This window comes from Cucurbita maxima, unplaced genomic scaffold (assembly GCF_002738345.1).
Source record: "Cucurbita maxima cultivar Rimu unplaced genomic scaffold, Cmax_1.0 Cma_Scf00004, whole genome shotgun sequence".
In the NCBI taxonomy this organism is placed as follows: domain Eukaryota; kingdom Viridiplantae; phylum Streptophyta; class Magnoliopsida; order Cucurbitales; family Cucurbitaceae; genus Cucurbita; species Cucurbita maxima.
The window spans coordinates 4,720,145-4,735,241 of NW_019272020.1; the positions used below are offsets into that span (position 1 = coordinate 4,720,145).

The window sequence follows — 15,097 nt, forward strand, 5'->3', positions numbered from 1 at the left end:
GAAAACATGAGACAGAGTAAATACAAAAACAAAAGGGCTCAAACTTTCCCAAACCCTTTAATATGCGACATTTTTTGCTCAATTAGAGCTCAGGGGTAATTTTGAATGACAGTTCGTCTTCTTCATATGCTCTTCGTGATATCTCAATCTTCTGCACTTCTTTGTCGGCATGGGTTCCATATAGTAACCTCCATAAGGCTTTTCTCTTACTTCAAACGCAACACCCGTCCGACCACAAATTTACCTAAACCTCCTAGACTTCTGGATCTCATTTCTCCAAAGGGAAATGCCGCCTCTGAAAGTCGCCAAACCCATCTTCGGCTCATCAAGGACTTTTTACAAACAGATTCCGATCAATGTCGATCTCAAACCCTTTCCGATGGTTTTGATTCTGATTCAGTTTTTTTATCCAAGGATTCCTCCAGCGTTCTGGATCAAGAACGTGAATCTGGTCACTGGGATTTTCAGTTGTTCGCAGGAAGATTTGAATTTGATGCGAACGATATATCCAGCGCTTTGAGTTTGTGCTGTTCTCAGCGCAATCTTCGTGGTGGAATTCAGTATCATTCTGTGGCAATACGAACTGGGTTTATTGCCAATGTGTATGTAGGAAGTTCGCTGGTAAGTTTATACGGGAAATGTTGCGAGATGACTGACGCATGTCAAGTGTTTGATGAAATGCCTGTGAGAAATGTTGTGTCATGGACAGCCATCATTGCTGGGTTTGCTCAAGAATGGCAAGTTGATATGTGCTTGGAGCTTTTCCAACGGATGAGAAGAATGGCATTACAACCCAATGAGTTTACTTTTGCCACCATATTGAGCGCTTGCACTGGCAGTGGAGCCCTTGGAGTTGGAAGAAGCCTCCATTGTCAAACATTCAAAATGGGCTTTGATTCTCATGTTCATATTGCAAATGCTCTGATCTCAATGTACTGTAAATGTGGAGCTCTTAACTTTGCAGTATACTTGTTTGAAGCCATGGAAGTTAAAGACACTGTTTCTTGGAATTCCATGATTGCTGGCTATGCCCAACATGGGCTCTCTCTGAAAGCCATTGATCTTTTTGAAGCAATGAGGAAGCAGCAGCAAGTGGAAGCCGATGGCATCACTTTTCTTGGTGTCCTGTCCTCATGTAGACATGGGGGGCTTGTGGAAGAGGGTAGATATTACTTCAATCTTATGGTCGAGCTCGCTTTGAAACCGGAATTGGATCATTATTCGTGTGTTATCGATCTGCTTGGCCGAGCTGGGCTACTAAAAGAGGCTCAAAACTTCATTGAGAAGATGCCCATATCTCCCAATTCAATTGTTTGGGGATCGCTTCTCTCTGCTTGCAGGCTTCATGGGAATGTCTGGATAGGACTGAAGGCAGCAGAGAGTAGATTGTTACTGCAACCCGATTGTGCTTCGACGCACTTGCAGTTGGCTAATCTGTATGCAAGAGCAGGGTACTTGGAAGACGCTGCAAGATTGAGGAAGATGATGAAAGACAAAGGGCTGAAGACTGCTCCTGGATATAGTTGGATTGAGATTCAGAATAAGGTTTACAGATTTAAAGCAGAAGATAAGTCAAACCCTGTAATGATTGAGATTTTTGGTGTTATGGATGGCATGGTGAATCACATGAGATCTGTAGACTGTGTTCCTGAAGTGGACGACGAACTAGAAGATGCTTTACTAGCAAAGTCTTATACCTTCAAACTTGTTAGACATGAAAATTAATTAATGTTTAAAGATTTAATTTGTTAGATACATAATTAAAAGTTCGGCAATCTATGAAGGCCATAGTGAAAAGGGTTGGCTAGCAGTCACACAACAAAAACTGCCTAGTTTCACGATAATTCGACAACCTTATTTTTATGTAATCCAGATATCCTTCCTTACAAATGAATTCAGGTCACTTTGAATGATGCATGTGACTCAGATAACTTGAGGCTTGAGATATGAAGATGCAAGTCGTAACTCATACGACTACTTCAGAACGCCCAGACACCGAGCCAACCAAAAATGTGTAGAATATAGATGACAACAGTAACTAGTTATTGGAGAACCCGCATCAAAATTTGGTTGTTCAGACAAAAGCCTCTGTTCTTAGTAAGAAATGCATGCATTGCTTGTGTTGGTGAAGGGAACAGCACTGTCGCCATTCTGATGGGCTCTGGAATGGATGCCCTGCAATGATGTATAAATGATGCATCACACAGAATTCCTACAAGTACTACAATACTAATTCTGAACTTTTCTTTTTTTTAAACTATTATTACTTTTTTTCATTGATGTATGAAACTTTGGTACAAATAATTGATCTCTACCTGAAAAACATATTGATTAAGGTTGCATCATAGTCACAGCCAGATAAGAAGCGCTCCACGTCATCTAGCGCTGCATTTCGAGGTATTCCTTGCAGAAGAACCTGTATGTACAAAGAAAATTTAATCCCACAGGAAAAAAGTCCGAACCAATCCAGAGTTGAGAGGCTTAAATTTAATATGAGACACCCATTAACTGCAGTCTGCACAATAAGTTGCACATGATTTTACGAACAACAAACTTGCGACCAGAAAGGTAGCCAATTCTTAATCTTGAAATATCAAGTTTCAATTGAAAATCTAATCACATCATCATGTTATTTTTTCATTATAAACGATCTTACGAAAAAAAAAACCCTTAATCTTCTAAGTTGAAGTCGTTACAACAGTTTTATATCCTCGAGAAGCTACTAAAGGGGGATCCAGACCGAGGACCTTGGCTAACATTTTTCTTACTCCCTTCTAAACAGTTTAACATGAAAAAGTAGTTTCTCTATAATCAGTTTTGGAGATGTAAGGAACAATCCATTGAAATTAACCATCATGCAGTAGAATAGCAGAGAACATATTGATATGTATGCTTGATCCTCGAAACCATGCCATTCGAGCATATGATATTAGATAAACAAAGATAAAGTAGAATGGATTGCTTTCTGATCAAAGATGCCAATAACAAAAACAAGAATATGAATGGTAAAGAGATTTCTCAATGGACAATAAGTTCATAATTTTTAAAAAATGGCATTACAGTTTTTCCATTGTAAGGTGAAAGAAGGTCCCACTGCGAACGATCAGCCTGAAATTTAGAATAGAAGTTAATATGTTTCTAAATTTTAAAACAAGACAAAAAATAAATCCATTTTTTATTAGATATCCATCAGAACATCACCCGCTCCAATCTGTATATGCGACCTCTTCTTCCAATCACTCGAAAAGCATTATCATAGGACTTCCGGGAGGGGAATTGCATCATCCTGATTACAACATCCATAAATATTTAATGAAAACCAACCTCGAACACCAGTGTTACTCAACATCCATAAACATTACACAATTGGGTTTCTCCTTAGAAATATAACCCTTTTACAGAAAAGGTACAACGCGCTTAATTGAACGCATATTCCATAGATTAACATGTAGCTAATAATCCAGGCCTAAGGACTGCATTTGTATTAATGCTTTAAGGATCAAAAGGGCAATTAGATATTCTTTGATTATTTTAGTTTCCAAGATGCAGTAGGAATAGAACCATAACTACGATGGTAAAACCTAATACAGAAAGCTACAGAAAGCATCTATATTCAAAATATGCAAAAGAAGAACATTACATAGAGGTTGGCGTGAAACTCCGGTTGTATTCAACTTTGACATCATCCAAACTCAAATTACATCCTTCAAGCAAATTGACAATGTCTGTCTTGAGAACATTCCTTGTGATACCATACAATTTTCCATACACCAAACCTGATAAGAGTGTAACAAAAAACTCATTAGGCATTGCACTACGTAGAATCAGACAAAAAATCAGCTACCTAAATGATAACAGTATAGCAGTAAGGACACCAAAAGGCTTTCGTAGCGATTAATGCATTCCAAATTACTCAAAACTTACAGAATCAAAAAAACCTGAATCGATTAGTACAATCAGCCAAACTTATTTACCAGAAGCTCAAATAAACGAGAAAGAAAATTGTTCCCAAAATTCAAACCAGCCACAATCTATAAACCCTAAACCTCTCCCAACATAACACACGACACGAGAACATCGTCCAGACTCGACGAAGACGTAGGAACGAGCTTCATACCTGCTGTTTCCAATGTATCAAGAAAAGAATTGGCGGACGATTCAGGAGGTGATTGTTCCCCTTCCATCGAGAAGAATCTTGAAGATTGGCGGAAAAACACAGGAAGGCCATGATTTGGCGTTGCTGAATGAGAAATGAAGTGCGATCCAAGCGCCTTACGGAGCAGATTGAGGTTCGTCATTTTTTCGCAGAGAAAAGGAGAGAAAATCGGAGTTTATGGCGCGTTCACTGAGGTGTCGGGGCGGTGGATGTTGTTCACCGTTCCAAGTTGGAACAAATTTTTTTAGTTTTTTTTTTAAATCAATTTTAATTATTTAACAAAATTCTCCCTTCAAATAAATTCATAAAAATATATCAATAAATAAATAAATAAATAATCTTTTATGTCTTCAACAATTATCAAATATCCATACAATAAGAAATTGATAATTTTTTAGAAAATATATTGTAGCAAATTTTTATTACTAAATAACTCTTCGAAATTAATTTACAATCCATTTTTTTACTTCCTATTTTCAAATTTTGAAATCATATAGAACAAAATATTAAAAAAATAATGACATGATATTTAATAATATTTTAGTGAAGAACAATTTTAGTTACAGAATTATGCCTTATTTTTTGAGGCGTTGAGTAATGAACGTTACAAAAAAAAAAAAAATTGTACTAGACGCTCTCAGGAAAAAAGAATGAAAAAGCAAAATCGATTGAAGAAAACCTAAATACCTTTCCTATCCGATTCTCAGGAGTTCGGCCTTCCCATACCAATCTCTAATCGTTTCGAAGATCGAAGATCGAAGATCAACCGATGATTTTCCGGTGAGGCGAGATGCTTTGTTCGTTAGACGGCGGTGACGGTTCAGGTACTTTCGAATTCAAATCAACGGCGACGGTTCCGCCTCCGCCATTGGTGGTGGCTGTGACTGTACCGGCTGTACCGGCTGCGGCTGCGGCTGCGGCTGTGGGTTTACCGGGTCTCGGTGTGGGTGTGGGTGTAGCGGCTGGGGGTGTGGCAGAGGCATTTACGGTATCGAAGGGGGTCTCATTAACATAATTTCCTGGGGGATCGTACTCACAGATGATCAAAACGCCACCACTTTGGCACCTGACGCGAGTGCATCCAAGTTTGGTAGTATCTCTCCAAATGACCTGCGTGTAATGGCCGCACATTTCACCCTCGACGCAGGAATTTGTTTGAGCGTCGTAATGTCTTCTCTCTTTCGACCACGATTCCACCGCGTCGGTCGGCGTCCAGTGGTCAAGCGCTCCCCAAAACAAATTCTCTCCGTACGGACCATACGAGTGAACCATTTTGCAATCAACAGTACGCTTCGTTCCCCACCGACGCGCGTATCGAGCCAATCCTCTGTCCCAACTTAACGCAGGATGCGTCACGTTCATCCTCACTTTGTTGTGCGCTGTCAGAAATTCGCGAGCGTATAAAGGCTTAGAGTGTTTACGCAGCATCGGATTCGCCGTCGCGCCATCGGAAGGGGACTGTTGGTTCTCCGGCGAGGGATTTTCCGTCGCGGTCGATCTATTTCTTCCACTGGAATGGGATATTTTGGTCTCCGGCGAGACGATCGGGATGAAGAGGAGAATGATGCAGAGAAAGAGAGGAGGAAGAGCTGAAGGCGGCGACATTTGGAGGAGGAGGAGGAGGAGGAGGAGGCGACGGCGGCGATGGAAGAATCGGTTTTAGGGATTTTGTATTGCAGGGAAGGTGCTGCCCTCAGATCAGAGCAGCGGAACGAGAGGGAATGAGAGGAGCGGAGAGGCGTGTTTGTATCTCAATTTCTCCATAATTTTTCACTTTTGTTTGGTCATTATTTCTTCTCCGTTTAATTTGGTAAATTTCTCTCTCTTTCCTATTTATGTCTTTTTCCTTCTCTTTTTCTTAATTAATATCATTTTCTTTTTCGCTTAATTCCATTTTTTATTTAAATCTTTCCTATTTTTGTCTCTATTTTTATTTTTTATTTTTTTTAAAAAACCCATTTCAATCCACTTCTATAATTTCTATTTTAATCAATTTAACTTTATATTAAAAATTATAATATTTGGTTTTAAAATTTGTATGTAACTACCTAAATTTTCTACTTAATTTAAGGTTATTACGGTTTACATGTACCATAAACATAAATATTGAAGGGAGAAACTTTATTTAAATTTCATAAAACATAACCTCTATCTTAAAACGTGTTTCGAAAACGTGTTTCGAAAACATCTTTAAAACGACACAACAAAAGACACGAAAAAAATAAATAAGAGTTTAAGTTAAAAATATCTTATTCTAGCCTATGTCTAAAAAAATAAATATCGCTCTCCTATGCATGTGTCATGGTCTCGAATTGCGATGACGTAAGTCCATATATATGTTTTAAAATAAAAGTTATGTTTTATGAAATTTAAATGAAGTTTTCCGCCTTCAATTTTTATGGTACATATACAATAATAGCGAACTTAAATTAAGTAGAAAATTTCGAATCTCACACATTTATAATGAATATTTAGTTTCCCTCAACCTCGTGAGAAATTAAAAATTATTATAATATAACTCTTTCGAGATATTTACATTCAAAAAAATGTTTACACTCTAATTTTAAATATAATTTGATATTTCATCTCATATATTTAATAATATAAAATTATCAGCCCGGGTTCTTATTACTGAAAAAGAAAGGGTTTCATTTAATTTTTTTATTTTCTAACTTTTATTTACTTACTTATATATTAGTCCTTCAATTTTTAAAATATTATACTAAAAAATTGTTTCTCACTAAAATTAAATACTAAATAATAAATAATAATAAATTTTAAAAAAAACCACGTCAAACCACAGTTGCAGTAGCAGAACATGCACATACTATGCTTCTCTTTGCATGAAACCGTCAACTTCTTGAGCTCACATTACTATTTAACCCTTTGCACAACCTCGAGCTCAAGCCCACAAGTGTCGGAGAGTGTTTGAGTTCGAGAAAAATGAAGTTTTCTAAATATTCATATATCATGATGTTCGTCGTTTTCTCGATCAACTTCTTTCCCGGGCTTTGTTTCACGACATTCGTGTTTGGAGACTCGCTCGTTGATGCTGGGAACAACGATTATATTTTCACCCTTTCCAAAGCTGATTCGCCGCCGTATGGTATCGATTTCAAGCCCTCCGGTGGCCGACCCACGGGAAGATTCACTAACGGTCGAACTATTTCAGATATTATCGGTAATGCATCCAACTCGAACATTATTTATGTTAAAGCGTTACCAAATTTCAATTACCGTTGAACTATACTCGTGTTTGAATCAGGAGAATATCTCGGAGCGGAATCATTTCCGCCGCCATTTCTAGCTCCAAATACAGAAGCAGACACAATATATACAGGAATAAACTATGCTTCTGGAGCTGCTGGCATCTTGGATGAAACTGGGTTCTTATTTGTAAGTAATGAATTAATTGGGTCATTTTTAGATTTAATTCAATTGTTCAGACCAGGTCAAAATATTTGAAGTGGGTTGGTCCGGTCATAGCCAACTCAACCCATACAACTTTCATTTATTTCAACTCAACCCAATTCAGCTTGTACGAGCTGGGTTGGGTTGTTCGGAATTTTTGAGTCACTGAATCTTTTGAATACCCGACGTAAATTTAGGCTAATGTTAGCGTATTTGTATGAACAGTTGGGGAGGATTCCACTAAGGGAGCAAGTGAAGCATTTTGAGGAGAGCAGAGATTACATAGTGAAAGTAAAGGGAGAGAATGAAACAATGAAGCTTTTGAAGGAAGCAATTTTCTCTCTAACATTTGGATCCAATGATATCATCAACTATTTCCAACCCTCCATTCCATTTTTCCAATCAAACAAGGTCGCCCCGAGCGATTACTTGGATCATATGATCTCCAATTTAACGATACACCTTAAGGTATGATAAAATAAGAACAGTTCAAGATTCTTTATCGATCGAGTTGGTAGCAAATCAACCAAATGGGTCATATTTTAATACGATTTTGGTTCGTGTTGTTCTATATTTGACTCGGGATTTATGAATGATGAAGGAACTGCACGACTTGGGAGCGCGGAAGTTCGTGGTGGTTGGAGTTGGACCCCTTGGATGCATTCCATTTGTAAGAGCAGTGCAGTTTGTAAGAGGTGAGAAATGCTCTGAAGAAGTGAATGAAGTGATTGAAGCCTACAATGTTAGGCTAAGTGGATTGGTGGGTGAATTGAATCAAGAGTTTGGTCCCAAAACCATGTTTGTCTATGCCAATTCCTATGCTGTCTTCATGAAGATTATTGTCAATTATCAACAATATGGTTAGCTTTCAATCTCCGTCTTTTACTCGGGTTTTTATTTTGAGTTGAAAATTGCACGTTTATGCCCAAAGATCACAATATCTATTAATGTGGGCTTGGGCTATTACAAAATTCTCATAAAATGTTCGGATTGACCTTTCAGTACGAATTTTAAGATTGAAGTGCACGATAAACTGTTCGTGAAATATTTGTTTTGAAAACCTGATAGGGTTTGTGAACGCAAAGCAGCCATGCTGTGGTGCATACTTTCCTCCCTTCATTTGCTACAACAAGGGCCAAAGCCAAGACCAAAACAGATCATCAAGTTCTTTTTTGTGTGATGATCGATCAAAATATGTGTTTTGGGATGCTTATCATCCAACAGAAGCTGCTAATATCATCATTGCTAAAGAGCTTCTTGATGGAGATGAAACAATTAGCGCTCCCATCAACATTCGTCAGCTCCACGCCTATCGCTTCTAATGACGATTTGAATTGTGTTTGTGTTGACCCGGTAACATAGTCTGATGTGTAGGTCTTTCTCGTATATTACTAATTTTCGTAGTTTGGGCGTGTTTCTACTACTGTTAAAGTATTATCGTTATCTATTAAATTATGTTCAGATACTCCGAAAATGAAATGGAGTTGATGCTCAGATTTTTTGTTCAGATACTCCGAAAGTACTTGAATTTCTAACTCTTTTGCTTCATAACGACATTGCTTGGTATATAAACTATTATTAAACCTGCAATAAACACTTCTAAATGATCAATACATGAGATATGTTTAATCATCTAACAATCAACTACGGTGGATAGCTTATCTCTATATTCAATTGGATGTCTATACCAACGTCTCTGCAGCTGTTAAATCTGTAGAAGATGCAGAAGCTTTTGATTCTTGGCTTTCCAAATACACGAGGAAATCGATTACGAAAGGATCAGTCCACGGATTTCCAAGGGGAGCGCTGGGGCCTGCAACCCACCCTAGATGCCCACCTTTGGGTGTCACGATTAACAAACAGTTCGGATTTGCCTGCAAAAATGATCACATTTGAAAAATATGTATATTAGTAATGAGAATGGAGTGCTGGTAACATTATAAAGATATTGTAACAGCCCAGATCCACCACTAGCAGATATTGTCCTCTTTGAGCTTTCCCTTTCGAGCTTCCCCTCAAGGATTTAAAATGTGTCTGCTAGGGGAAGGTTTCCACACCCTTACAAATGGTAGTTTGTTCTCCTCCCCAACCAATGTGGGACATCATAATCCACCCCCTTCGAGGCCCAGACACCGGACGATGTGTCAGCCTTCACGTTGTTCCCCAAAGGGGGTAGACACGAGGCGGTGTGCCAGTAAGAACGTTGAGCCTCAATGGGGGGTGGATTTGGGGGCTGTCTCACATTGATTGGAGGAAGGAAAGAGTGCTAGCGAGGACGCTGAGCCCCGAAGGGGGGTGGATTGTGATGTCCCACATTGGTTGGGGAGGAGAACAAACCACCATTTATAAGGGTGTGAAAACCTTCCCCTAGAAGACGCGTTTTAAAGCTTCGAGGGGAAGCTTGAAAGGGAAAGCCCAAAGAAGACCATATCTATTAGCGATAGATCTGGGTCGTTACAGATATGAACATAGAACCTACCGCTTTTATAATATATTAAGATTTGGTTTGGATGTTGAAATATTCAAATGTAGATAAGAAAACAGAGAAATCAATACGTTAAGATTTGGTTGGTTTGGAAGTATTGTTTATAAGCTTTCAACAAGCAAGTCAATCAAATGGGTCCAAATTTTTTTATGTTGTTTAACAGATAACTCAAGAACTCAAAGATAGCTGTGTGAACCTTTATGTCTTCACGGGGGACTCCTCTGTCTGGAGCAATTGGATCATTTGCTGCCTGCAAAGCAGGTTACAAACCAACTTTTAACTAGAAATCTTTCTCCTTAACACTAAAAGATCAATATTGTATAGAATGCCCAAAAATATCTGTGAGAGAACAATGTTCTCAGCTACAGTTTCCCAATACATTCTTTAAGTTAAACTGAGTGCTCAAAGAATCTATACTGTCCCCTAAACCAATTATCGCGAGAGTGTTTATGTTTTCGAAGGACTCATCCTCTTCCTAATTAACAATAACAAGATTTGTGTAACAGTCCAAGCCTAGAGCTAGTAGATATTGTCCGCTTTGACACGTTATATATTGCCGTCAGCCTCGCGGTTTTAAAAACCTTGAGGGGAAGCTCGAAAGGGAAAGCCCAAATAGGACAATATTTGCTAGCGGTGGACTTGAGCTGTTACAAATGGTATCAGAGTCGGATATCAAGCACTGTACTAGCGAGGATGTTGGATCCCCACGAGAAGTGGATTGTGAGATCCCACGTCGGTTGGAGAGAGGGGAATGCAAAACCTCTCCCTCACAAACACGTTTTAAAAACTTTGAAGGGAAGCCCGAAGGGGAAAGTCCAAAGAGGACAATATCTACTAGCAGTAGGACCGTATTATACTGTTTCCTTATAAATTATGACAGAGAGTTTAACAGCAATCTTGAGTTCTAAGAGAACAGTGAGACAAGCCAGCATTTAAAAAGAAAAGTGTACCTGGATGCAAAGCAAAGGAATTTTGACATCCTTTATGAATTTTGAACTGCTAGACTTTGAGTAGTATTCATCAACAGAGTTGAAACCAAATGAAACTGAAAGATGTTCAAAGACAAAACAAAAGCTCTAAGCAGAAGAAATGGCTTATATCGACAATGTCTTTCGAACGAAACAACCGAAAATTAAGAGAAAAAATACCGCGAGTTAAGGCATCATCATATTCTCTAACAGTTCTAGCATTGGCTGCCAAAGGAATATTGAATTCACCAGGCATATCATTGAAGAGATCAGCATGCCTGCAATCTCAGGGGAATCTGGTGAGCTGATGCAATCTAAGGCTCCATGGATTTTTCAGTATCAGATTATGACATGATTAACAGAACGAAAACAGCCAGACAAAAGAGGAATACTTGCTGAAGATTCGACGTAAAGCTCGAGCGAGCGCTTTGTCATAAACATTGTTGAAGCCCTTCCGGAAGTCCTCATCTGCTACTACTAAATCGAATGGATTACACAACGACACTGCACCAGACAATGGACAGGACAAAGAATCCTGCAATGAAGTAGAGGTGATATGTAAGAGATAAAGATGGACATAGGAATAAACATTGTACAGAGAGATTTTGTTCTTATCCCTGGTAGAGTTAAGAGGATCCCCAGATCACCAAACTCTCAAGCATTCAACTTTGAGTTATTGCCAAATATGTTATTCAACAGTGTAATCTTCAAAAGAATTGGTGTATTGTTACAAATCTTGAAATGCCGTAACAGATATCATAGTTAAAACGTCCTACGTTTTAAATTGGAAAACAAAGGGGTGAAGTTAGGCACGGTCCCAACTTCTTCCATTGTTACAACAGATCCTCCAAAGTAGTATAATATTGTCCACTTAGAACCTAAGCTAACAAGGTTTTTTTCAATTTTTATTGGATTATTCCATCATGACAAATACAGTGCCAAAGCGTTTTTTCAGTACCCAATTCCCTTCAATTCTATGAGATTTTAGGTTGAATCGTCTATCATCATTGAAACGTCTTATGTTTTGAAATGGAAAACTAAGGGGTGAAGTGAGACACGACCCCAACTTTTTCCCTTGTTACAACAGATCATCTAGAGTGATGTAATATTGTCCCTTCGAACATAAGCCAACCAAGTTTTTTTTTTTTTTTTTTTCGTTGAATAGTCCCATCATGACAAACACAATGCCAAAGCGTTTTTTTCTCACAATTTCCATACCCAATTCCCTTCATTCCATGAGATTTTAGGAGGCAACCAATAAGTAGAGTAAGGAGAATGATGGATATCAATATGCATTGTTTTAGATTTACCTGTCCCAGATAATTAACAAGAATGTTACCACCAAGAGACCAGCCAACAGCATACACATTAGCCTTGGGATATCTTTTAGTTACATGCTCAACTACTTCACGCATGTCTCCTAAAAATGAAGCCGAATAGAACTGCATACATCAGTGTTGTAAAATGAATCTACAAGCCAATTTGATACTCCAATCAAACATGAAGAACACAAAAAATTGAATACCTGGGGAGTTGTAACAGGGCTATTCCCACATCCACGGCTGTTGAAAACTACAGCCCTCCACCCACGATCTCTGGCTCTAACCAACATGTGCCTTACATAAGAATCCTGACTCCCTCCAGTTAAACCAGGCTGCAGAAGTTCAAGAAACCAATATGAAATCAATTGATATGAATCAAGGACCTGTTAGGATCCAAATTTCAAAACAAATACAGTAAAACTATATAGCAATTTCAAAGAATTCAACCCCATTCAAGGATCAGACTACAAATTCAAGCTCAATTGTGAATTTGGATTTACAGAGTTCGAATTCACTAGAGTTCATATCATTTGGAATCGGAACATCTTTGGCATCATATTTAATTCATACTTCTTCAGGAAACCAAGAATCAGTAAGCACAAACCAGAAGAATAAGAACAGGTGCATCAATAGGCAGACGGAGATCGTCACCGACAACCCAGTCGAGAGCAACGGTGCCGTTATCCGCCGCACGGAGACACTCCCGGCGGAACCTAACATCGGGGCAACTCCTATAGAAGGAAGCAAAAATGGTCTCCAAATGGCGATTCCACCCAATTACAGGAAAAGGCTTATAAGGGAGATTCAAGTCCTTTAAAGCCGGAAGGAACCGATCACGGCCTCCACCAATGACCTCCAGCGACGGGTGAGGTTGAATCGGCTTCTCCGACGGAAACTCCGACATAGCGACGACGGCAGCGGTGGTGAGACGAAGGGAGCGGCGTCGTTGATTGGTTATGAGTGATGGGGTGAAGGAAGAGAGACGTGAAGTGGTGAGTAGAGAGGAAGAAGGCGTGGAGCCCAAGAAGGCCCTCGCCATTGGAGGGAAATGAAAAGGAATCGGAGTTTGGATATGGCGATGAGGAACGGCTGTGATTATAATGGGTCCTGCACATGCCATGATTCTGATTTTGACAGAGACTGACCAACGGTCCCGCCGGTACGGTGGGAGACTTCCGGTCAGAGGTGATTTTTTCCCCCTTTTTCTATTTAACTTTTCGCGCTAAATAAATATTATTAATTTTTAAAAAAATTTATACTTGGAAGGTTAATAAATACTAATTTAATCCTTAAACTTTTTTTTAATAATAATTACATATTTATCTAACATTTATTAATTATATATTTTTAAATAAATAAAAATTACTTGCCAAATATATATTTTTTTTTGTAATGATCATGCATTGGTTGAGAAAAAATATTTACCTACTCCTTAAGTTCATATTAATATATATTTTTTTTCTAAATAATTATTTAATATTATCATAAATAATTATGTAGGATCCATAAAATAATATTAAATATTATATTGTTTTTAATACTCGTTGATAATTAAAATGCTCATTTAATTTCATCCAATAAAAGAATATATTTTAATCTAAGAAATAAATTCTTACGCTTTTAAGGAAATAAATAATTAATGTGTCGATTAAATACACCCCATTCTTATAGTTAGTCTTATAATTAAACACTTCATTAATTTTTTGTAAAGGTTTATTATTCACTTTAAAACGTTTTTTATTTTATTTTTTCAAATGGCATGTCAAATGCACACTAAATATATATTTTAATTTTGTAATATTGGGTGGTTTTTTAGTTTCATCCCATAAACTTATATCAACTAATGATTATTAAGATAAATTAATAATATTTTTAAATTTTGTATTTTGCCTTAAATAATACTTTGTTTATTATTATTATTATTTTTAAGTTTTAGCAATAATTTTTAATTAAAAATTATTAAAAAAAAATATTTATCATTAGAGAACGACAATAAATTTTTAATTTTTTTTAAAGAGTATTAACACCATAAAAATAAAAAATAAAATAAAAGTTTTTATTGTTAATGGATGAACAAAAATGGTCTATATACCCTCCTATATCATTTGCCTCCTCAATTCAAGCGTATTAATGGTATTTAAAAATGTTTTTTTTTTTTAAGTTTTAAAGTATTAATCAAACCTTTGAAGTTTTAAAGATATTTATTAAGTATTTTTAAGTGTTTAAATGTATTTTTGAAACTCTCCTAAATAAAATATTAATAGAAGTATTTTTTTTAATTCAAAATACAATATTTTCATTAATTGAACTATTTTATTATTTGTCCATTCTAGAGTGATATAAATTATAATTTTACCACACAATTTATAAATTGAATTAAAAATAAAAGAATATTGGGCTATCCTTAATAATTGCAATTTCGGAAGGTCGAAGTCTTCCAATTGATCACGCTTCTACGGTCTGGTTCTTTCCGCATGCTATTGGGACCATGGGTGCCTTGTTATGGCGCGTTCAGTACCCCAATCCACGTTTTTTGTGTTTTTGGTCAAATCCAACGGGTCCAATAAACTTAGCCCACGTTTGTTAAACAACAAAATGTACTAATTTGAATATAATATAAACCATGATAAATATTTATTTATTAAGTTATTTTTATAATTTTCATATATTTTCATCCACATCTACATTTAATTTATATAAATATTTATTAGTTATTTTAGAACTAAGGCAATTTCATTTTCCTGATAAGGTCAGA

General features: G+C 37.1%; 5 protein-coding genes across 5 annotated transcripts; 2 read left to right on the top strand and 3 right to left on the bottom strand.

The window, feature by feature from the left end:
• The first annotated feature begins 3 nt into the window (after positions 1-3).
• Positions 4-1,931, top strand: LOC111477972 (pentatricopeptide repeat-containing protein At2g37320). The gene is made up of 2 exons (XM_023122003.1): positions 4-1,705; positions 1,746-1,931. Exons 1-2 carry the CDS (start codon positions 106-108, stop codon positions 1,907-1,909), a joined length of 1,764 nt encoding a protein of 587 aa, XP_022977771.1. The 5' UTR covers positions 4-105; the 3' UTR covers positions 1,910-1,931.
• Positions 1,932-1,984: 53 nt separating this feature from the next.
• LOC111477976 lies at positions 1,985-4,422 on the bottom strand. Its single transcript, XM_023122007.1, has 6 exons — positions 4,118-4,422; positions 3,641-3,776; positions 3,202-3,286; positions 3,061-3,108; positions 2,316-2,416; positions 1,985-2,175 (listed from the first exon to the last, which is right to left on the bottom strand). The coding sequence occupies exons 1-6, from the start codon at positions 4,296-4,298 to the stop codon at positions 2,043-2,045; spliced, it is 684 nt and encodes a 227-aa protein (XP_022977775.1). The 5' UTR covers positions 4,299-4,422; the 3' UTR covers positions 1,985-2,042.
• A 235-nt stretch (positions 4,423-4,657) lies between these two features.
• Positions 4,658-5,961, bottom strand: LOC111477975 (pathogenesis-related protein 1-like). The gene has a single exon (XM_023122006.1). The coding sequence runs from the start codon at positions 5,759-5,761 to the stop codon at positions 4,919-4,921; it is 843 nt and encodes a 280-aa protein (XP_022977774.1). The 5' UTR covers positions 5,762-5,961; the 3' UTR covers positions 4,658-4,918.
• Positions 5,962-7,099: 1,138 nt separating this feature from the next.
• On the top strand, positions 7,100-8,978 carry LOC111477974 (GDSL esterase/lipase At5g41890). The gene is made up of 5 exons (XM_023122005.1): positions 7,100-7,337; positions 7,422-7,552; positions 7,793-8,035; positions 8,169-8,427; positions 8,636-8,978. The coding sequence occupies exons 1-5, from the start codon at positions 7,100-7,102 to the stop codon at positions 8,887-8,889; spliced, it is 1,125 nt and encodes a 374-aa protein (XP_022977773.1). The 3' UTR covers positions 8,890-8,978.
• A 109-nt stretch (positions 8,979-9,087) lies between these two features.
• Positions 9,088-13,477, bottom strand: LOC111477973 (embryogenesis-associated protein EMB8-like). Its single transcript, XM_023122004.1, has 8 exons — positions 12,947-13,477; positions 12,546-12,674; positions 12,331-12,462; positions 11,413-11,555; positions 11,201-11,298; positions 11,003-11,097; positions 10,249-10,302; positions 9,088-9,441 (listed from the first exon to the last, which is right to left on the bottom strand). The coding sequence occupies exons 1-8, from the start codon at positions 13,460-13,462 to the stop codon at positions 9,250-9,252; spliced, it is 1,359 nt and encodes a 452-aa protein (XP_022977772.1). The 5' UTR covers positions 13,463-13,477; the 3' UTR covers positions 9,088-9,249.
• Between the last annotated feature and the right edge of the window lie 1,620 nt (positions 13,478-15,097).

Coding starts and splice junctions, on each gene's coding strand:
- LOC111477972 (XM_023122003.1), top strand. CDS start 106: ATGACAGTTCGTCTTCTTCATATGCTCTTCGTGATATCTCAATCTTCT. Junction 1,706..1,745: donor AAAGTCTTATACCTTCAAAC/TTGTTAGACATG, acceptor TAAAGATTTAAT/TTGTTAGATACATAATTAAA.
- LOC111477976 (XM_023122007.1), bottom strand. CDS start 4,298: ATGACGAACCTCAATCTGCTCCGTAAGGCGCTTGGATCGCACTTCATT. Junction 3,109..3,201: donor GCATATACAGATTGGAGCGG/GTGATGTTCTGA, acceptor TCTAAATTTCAG/GCTGATCGTTCGCAGTGGGA. Junction 2,176..2,315: donor TTAATCAATATGTTTTTCAG/GTAGAGATCAAT, acceptor ACATCATTGCAG/GGCATCCATTCCAGAGCCCA.
- LOC111477975 (XM_023122006.1), bottom strand. CDS start 5,761: ATGTCGCCGCCTTCAGCTCTTCCTCCTCTCTTTCTCTGCATCATTCTC.
- LOC111477974 (XM_023122005.1), top strand. CDS start 7,100: ATGAAGTTTTCTAAATATTCATATATCATGATGTTCGTCGTTTTCTCG. Junction 7,553..7,792: donor ATGAAACTGGGTTCTTATTT/GTAAGTAATGAA, acceptor TTGTATGAACAG/TTGGGGAGGATTCCACTAAG. Junction 8,036..8,168: donor ATTTAACGATACACCTTAAG/GTATGATAAAAT, acceptor TGAATGATGAAG/GAACTGCACGACTTGGGAGC.
- LOC111477973 (XM_023122004.1), bottom strand. CDS start 13,462: ATGGCATGTGCAGGACCCATTATAATCACAGCCGTTCCTCATCGCCAT. Junction 11,556..12,330: donor TTGTTAATTATCTGGGACAG/GTAAATCTAAAA, acceptor ACTTCATTGCAG/GATTCTTTGTCCTGTCCATT. Junction 10,303..11,002: donor TTCCTTTGCTTTGCATCCAG/GTACACTTTTCT, acceptor CCTGCTTTGCAG/GCAGCAAATGATCCAATTGC.